General features: G+C 43.5%; 1 protein-coding gene across 1 annotated transcript in view; it reads right to left on the minus strand.

The window, feature by feature from the left end:
* Positions 1–3,461: 3,461 nt before the first annotated feature.
* The window catches only part of DERL1 (derlin 1), a 15,006-nt gene continuing 4,805 nt past the window's right edge, over positions 3,462–13,662 (minus strand). Inside the window, exons 4-8 of the mRNA XM_026039488.1 lie at positions 12,283–12,309; positions 9,433–9,528; positions 8,667–8,719; positions 7,755–7,865; positions 3,462–6,083 (exon numbers count right to left, since the gene is read on the minus strand). Coding sequence (XP_025895273.1) covers positions 5,945–6,083; positions 7,755–7,865; positions 8,667–8,719; positions 9,433–9,528; positions 12,283–12,309 — 426 coding nt within the window. The 3' untranslated portion in view covers positions 3,462–5,944. The remainder of the gene's footprint in view (positions 6,084–7,754; positions 7,866–8,666; positions 8,720–9,432; positions 9,529–12,282; positions 12,310–13,662) is intronic.

Below are 13,662 nucleotides of genomic sequence, written 5' to 3' on the forward strand. Positions count from 1 at the left end.
AGCAGGTCAAGGGAGGGGATCCTGCCCCTCTATTCAGCTCGGATGAGGCTGCACCTGGAATATTGGGGGCAGTTCGGGGCTCCCCAGGACAAGAGGGATGTGGAGGGGGAATCGCACAATTCTGTGCGATTCTGTGGAGCAAGCACAGAGCACATCGCAGAGCTAACGTGTTGCAGCTGAGGGATACTCTTCAGCATAGCTCTCCTGTGCTGAGGAATATTAACCTGGACCAAACTGTTGTTCTGAATTAAAAAAAAAAAAAAGAAAAGGCACAAAATCCCCTCTATGTTCAAATCTAACCCAAAAGTCACTTCACAGAATCAAAGAATCCTTAAGGTTGGAAGGTACCTCACTTGACTTCAGAAGTAAAGCCTTGAAGCATTTTATTCCAATCAGTATCACGCAGATGAAACAGTCTCATATTRGAAAGCTCCCTCCTACAAACATTAATTTCTTTCTGGGGTTATTTCTGTGAAACCGACACAGGCTGCAAGAAAGCTCAAGCTTGCTCTTCGGTCAGGGACCTGCCATTTATATTCCCATACACACACCTTCCCTTTCATATTAGGAAATAAATTCCCCTCTGCAGCATTCACAGAATCTTAAAATCCTTAAGGCTGGAAGGGACCTCTAGAGATCATCTAGTCCAACCCCCTGCTCCAGCAGGGACACCCAGAGCACGGGGCACAGGGCGGCATCCAGGTGGGTTTGGAAGATCCCCGCAGAAGGAGACGCCACAGCCTCCCTGGGCAGCCTGTGCCAGGGCTCTGGCACCCCTGCTCTTAATAATTTTTTCCTTAAGTTTCTGTGGAACTTTGGTGCTTCAGTTTGTGGCTGTTTCATAGAATCATAGAATGCCSAAGGTTGGAAGGGACCTCAGAGGTCATGTAGTCCAACCCCCCTGCTCACGCAAGGTCACCTAGAGCACGTGGCACAGGGCTGCGTCCAAGCAGATTTTAAAGATCTCCAAAGAAGGAGACTCCACAACCTCTCAGGGCTTTGTCACCCTCACCGTCAAAAAGTATTTTCTCAAGTTCCTCTGGAACTTTTGGTGCCTCAGCTTGTGGCCGTTTCCTCTAGTCCTATCTCTGGCCACCACTGAAGAGAGGAAGGCCCCCTCCTCCTCACTGCCTCCCTTGAGGTATTTATACATGCTGATCAGGTCCCCCCTCAGCCTCCTCTTCTCCAGGCTGAACAGACCCAGCTCTCTCAGCCTTTGCTCATAGGGCAGATGTTCCAGGCCYCTGATCATCCTCGTAGCCCTGCGCTGGACTCTCTCCAGCAGCTCCACATCCCTCTTGTACTGGGGAGCCCAGAACTGGACACATTACTCCAGATGTGGCCTCGCCAGGGCTGTGTAGAGGGGGACAATCACTTCCCTCGACCTGCTGGAGACGCTCTTCTTAATGCATCCCAGGATTAGGGCTGCATTAGAGCAGGTCAGAGCTCACGAGGCCTCCCCAGAACAGGCTGCAGACCAGAGGTATCAAACTGCAGCCTTGAGAGGCAGTTTGGGAACATCTCCTATGCCTCCCAGGGTCGGGACAACCTCACCCATGTAGCACAGCTGCCTTCGGGCCACCAAAGGAAAGTCAGGTGCCGAGTCATGCCAGACACTCCTTCACTCAACTCAACACTCAAAATGTAGTTTTGCATTGCACCTGAACCCAGACCACTACAGCCAGAACAGACTTTGACAGAACTAGGAAGGTGCGAATCTYGTCCCCTACAAGTGAAGATTACACTTTTGAATATTGTTAAAAGAGACGCAGAGTAGAAAGCAAGTGTAACTGTGATGACTGCGATGCACCATGCAGAGCATTTTGAATTTTTGCTGAAGACTTTGGCTTGTTTCAAAGTTCTTGCTCCTGCTCATGGGTATGTCTCAAAATCCTGCAAGGTTCAATCTCCGTGTTCTGAATTTACACAATACTAGGGCAGAAAGAACCAAAAGGTCTCCCTGCCACCAGCCGCATGCAGCTTTGGGATGCTCAGCCTTTGGACTGCTGTGCCAGAATCTTTGCTGTTCTTTTTTATAGAGCATTGGCTGGACTTTTATCTCAAATTGCAAACCCTGGGGAAGAAGGCAAGAACAGAACTGCAGCTTTCCTCTCATCTACACACATTAAGTCCAAACCCTCTAATGTCTAAGCAGCTAATCAACCTTCTAGGAAGCTTTCTAGGATTTAAAAAACAACAACAACAAAAAAAAAAAAAAAAACCCACAAACAACAACAAAAAATGTTATGTTTTAATAAAATCCTTCAGATATGAAGGAGCCTTCCCAAAATACGAGGCCAACCCCCAAGGCACACACCTTTCCATTTCCTTTTCCCAACTGCTGAAATTAGCAGTAATAAATACAGACAATTCACACTGAACAAGCACCTGTTTAAAAAGATGGGGGGGACATTATAAGACAAATTGAAGACTTGCTGCTAGTGAAAGACTTGTCTATCTTTTCTAGTAAAAGCCTTACCTGCTTGTCCTGCTACAGGACAAACAGGAGTCTCATCTCTCCCCCCTTACAGGGTTAAGGATTCAGCAGAGACAGGTGGTTTTTTCTTTGCAATCTGAAAGCAGATCCTCCCTTCTAAACCCATATTGTAAAAACCAAAAAACGCACATAGGAAAAAAATATATTCTTTCATCAGTCTATGAATACAGCCCATTATCTTTTTTTCCCCTCATTTAAAGTCCTGCTAAAATTCACTTAACTACTAGATACTTTTAGATTCTTTTTTCTCCCCAAAACTAGCACTTTATCAGACTTCACTACTACATCCACYAATAATCCTAACTCTCAAACAATCCTAAGCTGAGAAAATGAGTCTTTTTACTTTTTCAGTCCTAAAAAACGCATTTGCACCTTTTAGATAGAAGAATGTCTGCTTAAAATGCACAATTAATATAGAGGTTCAATCTGAATTTCAAATTAAACTGTTACTAAAATCCATAGCAAATTAAAAGTTTAAGGATTAAAAATAATAATAATAAAAAAGCTATTTGCTTAGCATTGCCATTGCATGCAGTAGAGTATCTTCACTGACATTAGTGTCCTACTATARGATACAAAGTGGTTCATTGCAGTTCATCATTTCCACCTAGATATCAACAAAAGGATGAAAATAATCAGGAATAAACATGAAAAGCTCTAAGAAGATAAGAACTCAGGAAGGAGACAGCATCAAAATTCACGCTGATAAAACAGAGGCAAATAACTTTAAATTTTGCAGTTGATGAGAGAGTTAAGAGAAGATTCTCCCTCCATCCTCTCCCATAAAGCAGGCCATTTTCTTCTGTATTTTTGATCAGCAGCAGGAGGTGGTGCCACAACACGGGGCTCCTGCTCCCTGCAAACACACACACTAGAAAGCTGGTTTTAGGCTGAAATACAACTTAGGGAAACGGAGACCAAAGCAGTGATTAAAACTTTAATTTAAAACTTTGCCAACAAAAAAAAAAAATTGATTACAAAAAGGGAAGTTATCTGTACAAAGTAAGAAAGGAGGTTCCCATTTGACAAGAGGCTGCCGTGGCCAGCTGAAGGACACACAAGCGGCRCTTCGGGCCAGCGGCAATACAGAAACACACAAACTAAACTTGTAAYAGGAATAATCTGTAATAGGAAACTCTGAAGTGAATCTTTCATAAAAGAAAATAAATTGAATTTTCTCAAAAGCAAATCAAGACGTACCAGAAGCCTATTTTTCTTGCAGACCGTTTCCTCTTGATTTAGAGGAGGAGGATACCCGGCAAAGCGAGACCCACTCAGCACCCAGGCCAAGGCAACGACTTCTGCCACCCCTTGCCCCCTCGTGTCCCCACGCTGGCCCTTGCCATGGAAGGAGGTTCTGCAATTTGAGTGTGCGGGAGTTTAGACCGAGTTTAGATCTTCGCTTAGCAGTTAGGTCCTCACCCAACACAAAGGCAAATGCTTTGGTGCCAGGGACACTGCCATGACTAAAGATAAGCAGCTGCACCAAAAGTGCCTACAAAAGTGACAGTTCCAAACTTACCAAGTTGCATCAATAGCAGCTGTGGGTCAACAGCAGATTAATGTTTACAGCAGTGCAGTCCTATTTCCCTCCTACTGTTTTACACGGGGACAAGGTCATCTATAAAACTTACCACTGAATGGACAGGAATTGCAGGCAATTTGTGACGTTCYGGTTCTCCACGTTCTGGTAAAATCTAAACACACAATAGGATCATCACTGGTTTCCTACACYTGTCCATAAGCTGGGTCAAGAAAATTCAGGTGCAATAAGGAAATGGGAGCATGCGTCTTGGATACGAGACAGTGAAAACCCAGGCCGACTGCTTCACTTTAATATTTCACATTAAGCCGCAAGTAGTATTTACAAGTTTTTAAAGGTTTGTAACTCGGGTTTAGTGAAGGAAAACCGGTAGTAAAGAGACACTTTGGCCCAGATCCACTTCACCTGATTATTGGTGCCCGAGACACGTATGCTGGGGCACAACTGCCCTGTGTGGTGCAACTATCCAGTAAAAAGCCAGACCAAATGCTAGAGGAAATATCAGCCTAAGATCTGAGCCTCACATTAGCAGCGCTCTTTTTCCTCCAACTACAGAAGGGCAACTAACCTCCAGCTYAAATTCTCAGTTGAGCCGAGGACAGCGGCACTGCCAGCTCCAGCGCTGTCCTTTCCACGAGCCCAGGAYTCACCTCTCACTAGGAGGGACAGCTACGTTTCCAGATGCTATGAGACACACACGAGTCCTCCTCACGTACAGGAACACAGAGATAAGCAAGAGGTTGGCTCAAGTTCATATGGTGACTCAAGTCCTACCTGGAATGGCAGCTTCCTGGCTCCTCACCCCATGCTCTGCCCACAAGAACCCTCCTTCTGCACAGTCATTCCCTTCTCCACATCAAAAAAGTTTGAACAAGAGAAAAAATAAGATAGTAATAGACACTTTATGTAGTTCTTTACTCAACAGTGGAAGAGTCCTTAGTGAAGCAATCTGTCCTATTGTACTTTGAACCTGGAAGGGTATTTTTTTCCCCCCCTAGCTTTGATTCTTTGACATCTTAAAGCTTTTGAGAGAAAGATGTAAATTCAGTTAGACAATGCTGTGGTCAGTCCCCTCCACATCAGCTACAACCATACGTTACTAAGTTGTAGATTAGTATTTGTGTGACCCAGTTTTGCAATCAAAAAAGAAACCCTGACACCAAGAACTCACAGATGCCAAAAAAAGCAAAACAACCCCCCCCCACAAGCTCAGTTTAAACACAGCAAGTTTTGTACGTGACACGAAGAATTCAGAGATTTCAATTCTGGGAATATTTGTTATTGCAATTTCAAATCAAAGCCCTCTTAGTCTTGCCCACCCCACACTGCAGCACATGGCACAAACGCTGCGTGGCAGCAAAAAACTGCTCTCAAAATACATCTTAATAATGGAAATGAAACACTTGCACTTTGCTTTATAAAGGGCAGCGGAGACCTATYGCTTAAACAGTGTTTCCAAAGACCTTAGACTGCAGCTGCAGGAAAAATCAGCTTCCTAATCATAGGGGTTAGGCTGATCCCTCTGCCACACGCTGGGTTCTTACCTTCCCACAGCCAGCAAAGCCTTGAACACACAGGGTGAGACACCACGAGCTTGTTCAGAGCATCACAGGAGCAGGTGCCCACGTGGACACCCCTTGTTACAGAAAGACAATACTGTACAAAGAAGGCTTTTTTAATGGCAGAATCGAATTGAATACTATTTGCTAACCTGGAGCAAGAACTACATTTTTCCCTTCTGGAGCTTTTAATATCGTCTTGCATCAGAAAAAAAATTCTTGCTAATCAGTTAAATCTGACAATATTACAAAGAGCTCATTCTTCAGCACGCTCTGTACCAGGAAGGACGGGTCCTACGTGCTACTGCAACCAAAGAACTGCTGGTTTTCGACGGCAGAAGGTCTTCACTGGTCACCTAGCCGGAAACCTTGGCCCCAGTTGTGTCTTCTCCCACCCTGCTGATCCTCAGCAGCTCTTCTCATGCTCGCGGGCGGGACTCCAAAGCCCGACACTCCTCCTCTTCTATTGGGCAGCCAGCGGTACCTAGGACCAGCCATGGGGGAGAAAGGAAGAGAGTCTGAGGAAGAAAGTTACACCGCGGGGTGCAGCTACCAAGCTGCTTCTCTACACACTGCCTTTTAACTGCTGGACTTTGCAATAAAACTGGCTTTTCACAGCAATATCTCACAGAATTCTTTCCAAGTATGAGGTCCTCAGCATGCTGAGGATTAACAAAATTCCCTGTGAAAACAGGGAATTTAAAAAAAATAAAAGAGAATCCAAGTCACTGCTGAGCATCTCTCTCTTAATACTTACAAAGCTCTAGCATCCCTAGAGCAAAGATTCCTGAGGAACTAAGGACCAAAGAGACTAAAGGAAACACAGGGTCAGGTACGTAACCTGCCTGAAAGCAGAGTTTAACCAGGCCAGCAAAACCTCTCCATCCAATGTAGGCTAYCCTTTGAATAGGCAGTGATCTAAAAACACAACTTTTGTATTTTGTAAGTGATGCTATTGATTCAGAGTCATGTATATATATAGTATAGTATAGATACCATGTAAATCCCTTGCTGAATGTGGCTAAGATCCAAGACAGAAAGAAGAAAAAAGCAACAACAAAAATTCCTTTATACAAGTCATAYTGTATAGAAAAGCCCATTACTATATTAAAGGTATCAATAATTCATCACAAAAATCTATTAAATAAAACACTGCAGCAGCACAGAGACAGAATTTATCCCTCTGTAGAGATGTCTGTAGTACTTCGTTCTTGATTCTCAAATACAGAAAAGAATTAAATATCTGTAACAGGAATCAAGAGAATTGCACATAATCAATAAGAYTGCTGGTCGTTAGTACTTGGAACGACATTTTAAAGGCAACATTTTCTCTTCTCATCTCTATGAAAATCTACCTGCATTTTCCAAAGACAAATCTGGAGCRTGCAGCCCCCTCATTCGGATTAAAAGTTGTACAGAAAATATAACTGTAATTCAACTTYGCATGTTTTAATTGACATTTTAGCCTATTAAAAAGAGTTAATTCAGTTGCTAAAGCTTAGCAGAGAAAGATTTACAACCTGAAAGGRTGATGAAAAAAGGAACTAAAGAAATATTTTTAGTTTCTGATCTCAGTGTTTCAACGCCAAAACAATGAACAGATTGTAAGAAAAAGCACCTCAGAAATTAGCAGTTTTAGTCAAGGCCCCTCACATCAAATATAGAGCAAAATACGTATTACAGTACYGAGCAGATCTGCAACAGATTTCTGTTCTGTTGTTGCTGCAGGTTGCTAGCCTGGTATCTGTATTTTCATGCATCATTGTAGCAGCTAAAAGATAATCTTCAGGGGAAAATGTGATTAAAAACAACACACAAAACCAGATATTGCCTGCTAATTGCCAGGGAGGCTTCCATTACAGTTGGATACACTTGCAGGAACGTGACTCTTATCTCATGCTTAGGAACAGACAAAAAGCCACCCACAAGCGTAGCATTTCTACCTCAGCAGTCAACAAGAAACTCTATTAACAGAAAACTCTACTTTCTTTGACAAGTCACTATAATCCAGTATGATTTCCCATGCATGCAACAGCTGAAAAACTGATCCAGATTAATTTAGGAAAATATTTTACYCCCTGCCGTCCCAACAAATGTGTGTTGGGTAGAAGACTGTTCCACATAAACATGGAACCAAAGAATAAATCCAGCTTACAAGAACTGAGGTGTGGACAGGAAAGTCCTTCCTCCTAAATCCATTGGATATTTAAACATTAAGAAGAAATACAGGTGTCCAACCAGATTTCCTATCAGTTCATTGATGACCCTGCAAGATAAAAGAAAAAGAGAATTGGTTCACATGCTCTTTTGCAGAGATGAGGGAGCATCTTCTGCCAGTTTAACCCTGTGGACCTGTCCCAGGCTGCCGCATCCCTATGGCCACGGGCCACAAAAATCTCCCCTTCCTTCAGCATTTTGCATTGCACCTTTTAGAGCATCAGCCTTCAGTGCTAGCACATGAGCAGGCTCCTTCACCCTCCCTTCCAAGACTAGAACTGCACTGAAAATGTCATGGAACGCTTKTTTACACCAGTGAATCAGACCATATAGCTCTTAGTGTCTAAAATAACAGTCTACCTAATTCGGGAAGTTGCTGCTGTTTCCACGGGCCAGCCTGTGCTCAAYAGTTTTGTTCCCAACTTTGTAAAACCCCTGCTGAATGGAGGCCCTTTCCGTCATGCACTGAAGCAGCAGGYATCTAACAGCAAGCAGCTTCCCTACGTGGCAGATGGGTCAGTAGGAGGCACRGGCAGGGAAGGGACGTGCAAGTGCTGCACTCGCGTCTCTTCTTGCCAGTCTCCCCCATCACTTGTGCTCGTCACTAACTGTGTCACAGCGGCACCAAGAGGCTCCCACCGACACGGGGCACCCGTGTGAAAGGGGAGGCACAAGGAGGCGATTTCTGCATCACACAGGTCAGTCAARCAGAGCAAGACAGACCAAGGGATGCTGAGAGCTGGCAGGTACTCAGCTTTAAGCCTCTCCTTTTAATACAGCTGCTAAATTTAGTGATAAGACACACAGCTAGGAAAGCCTTTATAGCGTGGCCATGTTAGTAAATACATACGATCCTCCAATGATGTAGTTGAATCCCAGAATAACCCATGGCAGGTAACAGGCCTAAAGGAGAATTAAACAGACATAAAGAAGTTGTAAGTAAAGCAGAGGACATAAACCTGCATATGATTCAATGTACCTTTTGGAGGTATGGTTATWCCAGTATTTTCAAGGTGAAACAAATCCAATATATTAAGTTAAATAGATTATAACAGGCAGGATACTCCTAACAATAACTATAATTTTCAGACAAATCATACCCGCTTAAACATTATAAGCACATGGATCCTGCACCATCTTCCATGGCTAGCTTAAACCTGAAAAGACCAATATCTCAGAACTTGAAAACAACTGGAAAGAAATATTAAATGAGTTTTCTCTACAAGATCTGTCAGACACAGCCTAGGTTGCAAACTAAAGAGACAATTAATATACCAACAGTTTTTGCCACCGTTGTTAAGCTTTTTTGGAGGTTAGTGATAATCAGGAAGAGTAAAGTTTTCATCTTCTTTCAAGCCAACAAATTTCAAATTTCAGGATGTCTTTCCAGTAGAGCCATGATGGATAACAGCATATGCAAGACCTGAGAAATTTGTCCTCACTGCTTCTCAAGGACTCTGTAGTTTTGTATAAGCAYAGAATATGTTCAATATATGTTCAATAAGAGAAGATATTTGTATTGTGCCTTCTAGTTTATACAGAAACAATAAAGTCCAGCAGGCCCTTCACGTGCATCTTACGCACARTATCTTTTCCAATATTCTGTTTGGCATTACCTTAAATCTTGTCCCAAACCAAAATGATACTATCATGTCTCTGTTCAGCTGGGCCCAAACATAAAGTACAGACATGATGAGAGGAATCATCAGCAACTGCAATGTTAAAAGGAGAAAAATAAGAAGTTACCATCAATTTCATAGACACTCGAGAAACTTAGAATAGGCAGTAGGGAGTACACGTCTCAAACGATCTGTAGGCATGACACACCACTAAAATCCTAAAAATTTATCCCAGAAACTTTGCCAAAAGTCATGGATCTGTCCACAATCTAATGAGAAAGCTAAGCAAGAGAACCAACATGGTCATTCTATATTGCTGGGCTAGAAAATGCCTCCTCAGTTAATGAAAACGGTCTCAGTACACTAGAGCATTTGGGCTTCTGTGCTTACCTAAGCTATCATTAGCTATTTACTTCCTAGTAGAGGTATCAAATGATTAATTCACATAYAAAAAACACAGATTTCCTGATCATTATACCATTAGTGTCTCCTCATTCTCAACACAGACATGCTGGTGCTTCGGTGCAGGGCAGCTGAGACACAAAAAGGCATTAGAGAAACATAAACCAGTAGCTGGGCTCCCGCTCTCACTGGGAGAGACAGGATTTGCAGGCAGTTCCGCTGCTCTGTCCGTCTGGTACCTCCCATAGGCAGCAGAGCAGAACATCCTCGTGCCCCAGCCATGTCCACTGGYGAGCAGGACACCAGTCCACACGCTCCCTCACCCGCGGCTGAGGCACCAGATGAAGCASCCCGTTGCCCAAGACGTCTCCCTGGGGAGCCACCACCGCCTAAGGGAGCTGTACCCCGCGTCAGCATCTCCAGCTCCAAGCAYCACAGCTACATGTGGTACTTGTGGCACTGTTAGAGCCTCAGTTCAGCCTTTTTCCCGGGAGATGAGCTGGTCCTCGTGCTCCCCAGCTCCAATCCCAGCCACCAGCAGCAAACACGAAGCGGCAGCCAAGCACTCTGCCAGGTTCTGCACTGAGCAGCGCCGCCGCCAACCGCACCTCTGTGACCGGCTCCAACGCTGCCAGGCCCCCGGCTGGCTGGAACTGGAACTCAATCTGAAACCCACCCGCTCGAGGGCGTCACTCATCCGAGGTGGACTCGTTAGTGCCGGCACACGCAGCCCCAGTGCGCCCCGTGCCAGCCCCACAGCACCTCAACGCCCCCTCCRGCGCCCCACAGCTCTTCACGGGGCGCACGCTCGCTTCCACAGAATCACAGGATGGTTGAGGTTGGAAGGGACCACTAGAGATCATCTAGACCAACCCTCTGCTCCAGCAGGGACACCCAGAGCACGGGGCACAGGGCGGCATCCAGGCCGGTTTGGAGACCTCCAGAGAAGGAGACTCCACAGCCTCCCTGGGCAGCCTGTTCCAGGGCTCTGGCACCCTCACAGTGAAGAAGTTCTTCCTCACATGGAGATGGAACTGCCCGTGTTTCAGCTTGTATCCATTGCCCCTTGTCCTGTCACTGGCCACCAGTGAGAAGAGCTTGGCCCCTTCCTCCCTACATTCTCCCTTCATACATGTTAATCAGATCCCCTCTCAGCCTTCTCTTCTCCAGGCTGAACAGGCCCAGTTCACTCAGTCTCTCCTCATACGAAAGAAGTTCCAGTCCCTTAATCATCATCTTTGTTGCCCTCCACTGGATCCTCTCTAGAAGCTCCCCACCCCTCTTGTCCTGGAGAGCCCAGAACTGAGGAAAATTTCCAGAAAAATGAAGCCATGTCCAGGCTCTGGGAGTACTGGACACAAGGATAAAGGCCCTACTGAGATAACTGTCTTCTCATTTTGCACACAGGCCACTCAACACAAGCAAGAACAGCCCCACTTCTAACRAAAACACACAAAATCCACATTTTTTACCCCAAACAACCGCTCCTCTTTCTGTAATACTTCAAACGTAATTCTTAAAMTGTTTTGATTTCCCCTTTATGAAGATGACATAAATTTGTGGCTCGGTCTCACCTCAAACATGTGCAACATTTTTAAGATATAATTCTGTGGGATCGACCCCTCTCAGCTAGAAAGTTTCAAATACCAAAGTAGGGGCAGCCCATCACAGCATTCAATCCTGACTGCAGATGCACAATCACTCTTGGTATCTACAGAGGGAACTGATAAATGATCTAATAAACACTAAAATAACCCTATACAAAATACTGGAGCTACTGCTTTAGGCTTCGGGTGACAGGGCCAGAAATTAGATAAAGAATGAACATCAGAGGCAGGCTGGAAACTATCTGATGGATACTCTCTTGGGCACAACAAATGATTCCACATTTTCCTCTTTAGGATTTGGGCAGATAAGAACTGCTTTATTGAAACTGCTTATTGAGATCGTCATTTTAATCCCTTCTAAGGGGACTTTGCACTTCACATGCTTGGTATGAATCTCAAGATGCGTTTTTCACAAAAAGATCTTGTCAGCAAGCAAAAGGAAGGAATGCTGTAAAGTGAATTTGAGAACTCTAACCAACCCAAGAATTGTTCTTAGCTAGAAGGAATAAGAATGCACATCCACAGGTCCTACCACATACCATGAGAGAAAACAGTACACAGGTGTAATCCTGGGCTCATTTTAGTAAAAGGCAGAACACTTCCTAACTAGGAGATCAGATTTTCATTCCTTGATTCTCTACTGACATTATGTGGGGCCAAGTCAGACATGACCTTCTCATCAGGTTAGCTGAGGCTAACACAAGCCGCTTTGAAAGCCAAAAACTMACAGCACACACATAACTAGTCTATTCTGATATAGACCAAAGCAGTCTCACTTAAAGTCATTAAATAGCTATAAAGTTGCAAAAGACTATTAAGAAAACTGCACTGCACTTACCTGCATGTCCATTGCCAAGCCAGTTATCTGTCATTACATCACTAAGGAAAATGCAACAGAACTTGATAGATGGGAAAGACAAAAAGAAGCTACACACACAAACCCTGAACACACAGAAAGGCCTTTAAATGCATGGAGTCAAGAGAAGCTTTGGAAAATAAAAAGCCTTCTATAATGTACAGACCAATGCACAGTGTGTAGGTACCTCCCAAACCCAGCATTTGCAGAAAAGCACGTTGCGGGCCAGAAGTTGACTCTTTCAGTAGTCTTTTTAAACATAAAAGTACTCTTCTTTAATATCTTTTACAAAGATATTTGTAAATATCTTTAATAAATAATATTATTAATAATAATTTGTAAATATCTTTATTTTTTTAAATATCTTTTACAAAGATATTAAATCAGAAAAAAAATCTACTTTAACTGTTGGGTCATAGAAAATGAATAACTTCCTGAAGTCTCTCTGAGCAGGCTTTTAACAGMATTTTCCTAACTTGGAAAATGAAGGACTGCTTGCTGTCATGACTGCTGGAGAGAAACAATTCCTGATGAATTCTACTATGATCAGAATGCTTTTATAGTTCAGGAATGAGTATAAGACGGCACCAAGCTTTTTCCCAGATAAGGGATTCAGGTTACTCCTTACGTTGTGTATGGAGCAAGCAAGTGGAAACTTTCAAACCATCGTTTTGGAAGTCAAGCCACAACCAGATTCCTCCGCATGCTCACAGCTCAACTGCCTCCAAGGAGAATTAAGCTGATGGTTCTTAACAACGTAACTAAACCCAGGCTGTTATCCTGGTCACTAGGTAGCTCAACGGGATTAGCAGGAATGACAGTAACGATTCCCTCCATACAGTGGAATGTGACTGCAGATAGTCAATCTATTAACAAGGCAGCAGCATTTCCACACAGTGGCTTTTCTGGCTTAGCTGGTTCACACTGAAGTCACGGCTCCCTTTTTTTTCCCCCTGCTTTTTGTGCTACTGCAAATTGGCATCAAGCAGGCTAGGAACAGCAAGAACTGAACAAGAACAGAGATTATTTTTATAATGAGGTATGGTAAGAATGAAGTACTATTGGGAACTACTTGGAGCAGTTTTGCTCAAGCACTAAACTCCCTCTGTAGCAAAACCTGGGATCATCCAGGGCTCCCCACCTAAAGCAAGTTTTTCAGATGAAAATTTTTCATCCAACTCCAGCCTGACTCAGTATTCAGTAATGTTGCCACTTTTTTGCTTGTTTCTAAACACTTAAATGAAATTTCCTGTGTTACAGCATTAAAAAAATAAAATAAAATAAAATAAAATAAAATAAAATAAAATAAAATAAAATAAAATAAAATAAAATAAAATAAAATAAAATAAAATAAAATAAAAT

Source organism: Nothoprocta perdicaria, unplaced genomic scaffold (assembly GCF_003342845.1).
Source record: "Nothoprocta perdicaria isolate Ctin4 unplaced genomic scaffold, notPer1 scaffold_230, whole genome shotgun sequence".
NCBI lineage: Eukaryota > Metazoa > Chordata > Aves > Tinamiformes > Tinamidae > Nothoprocta > Nothoprocta perdicaria.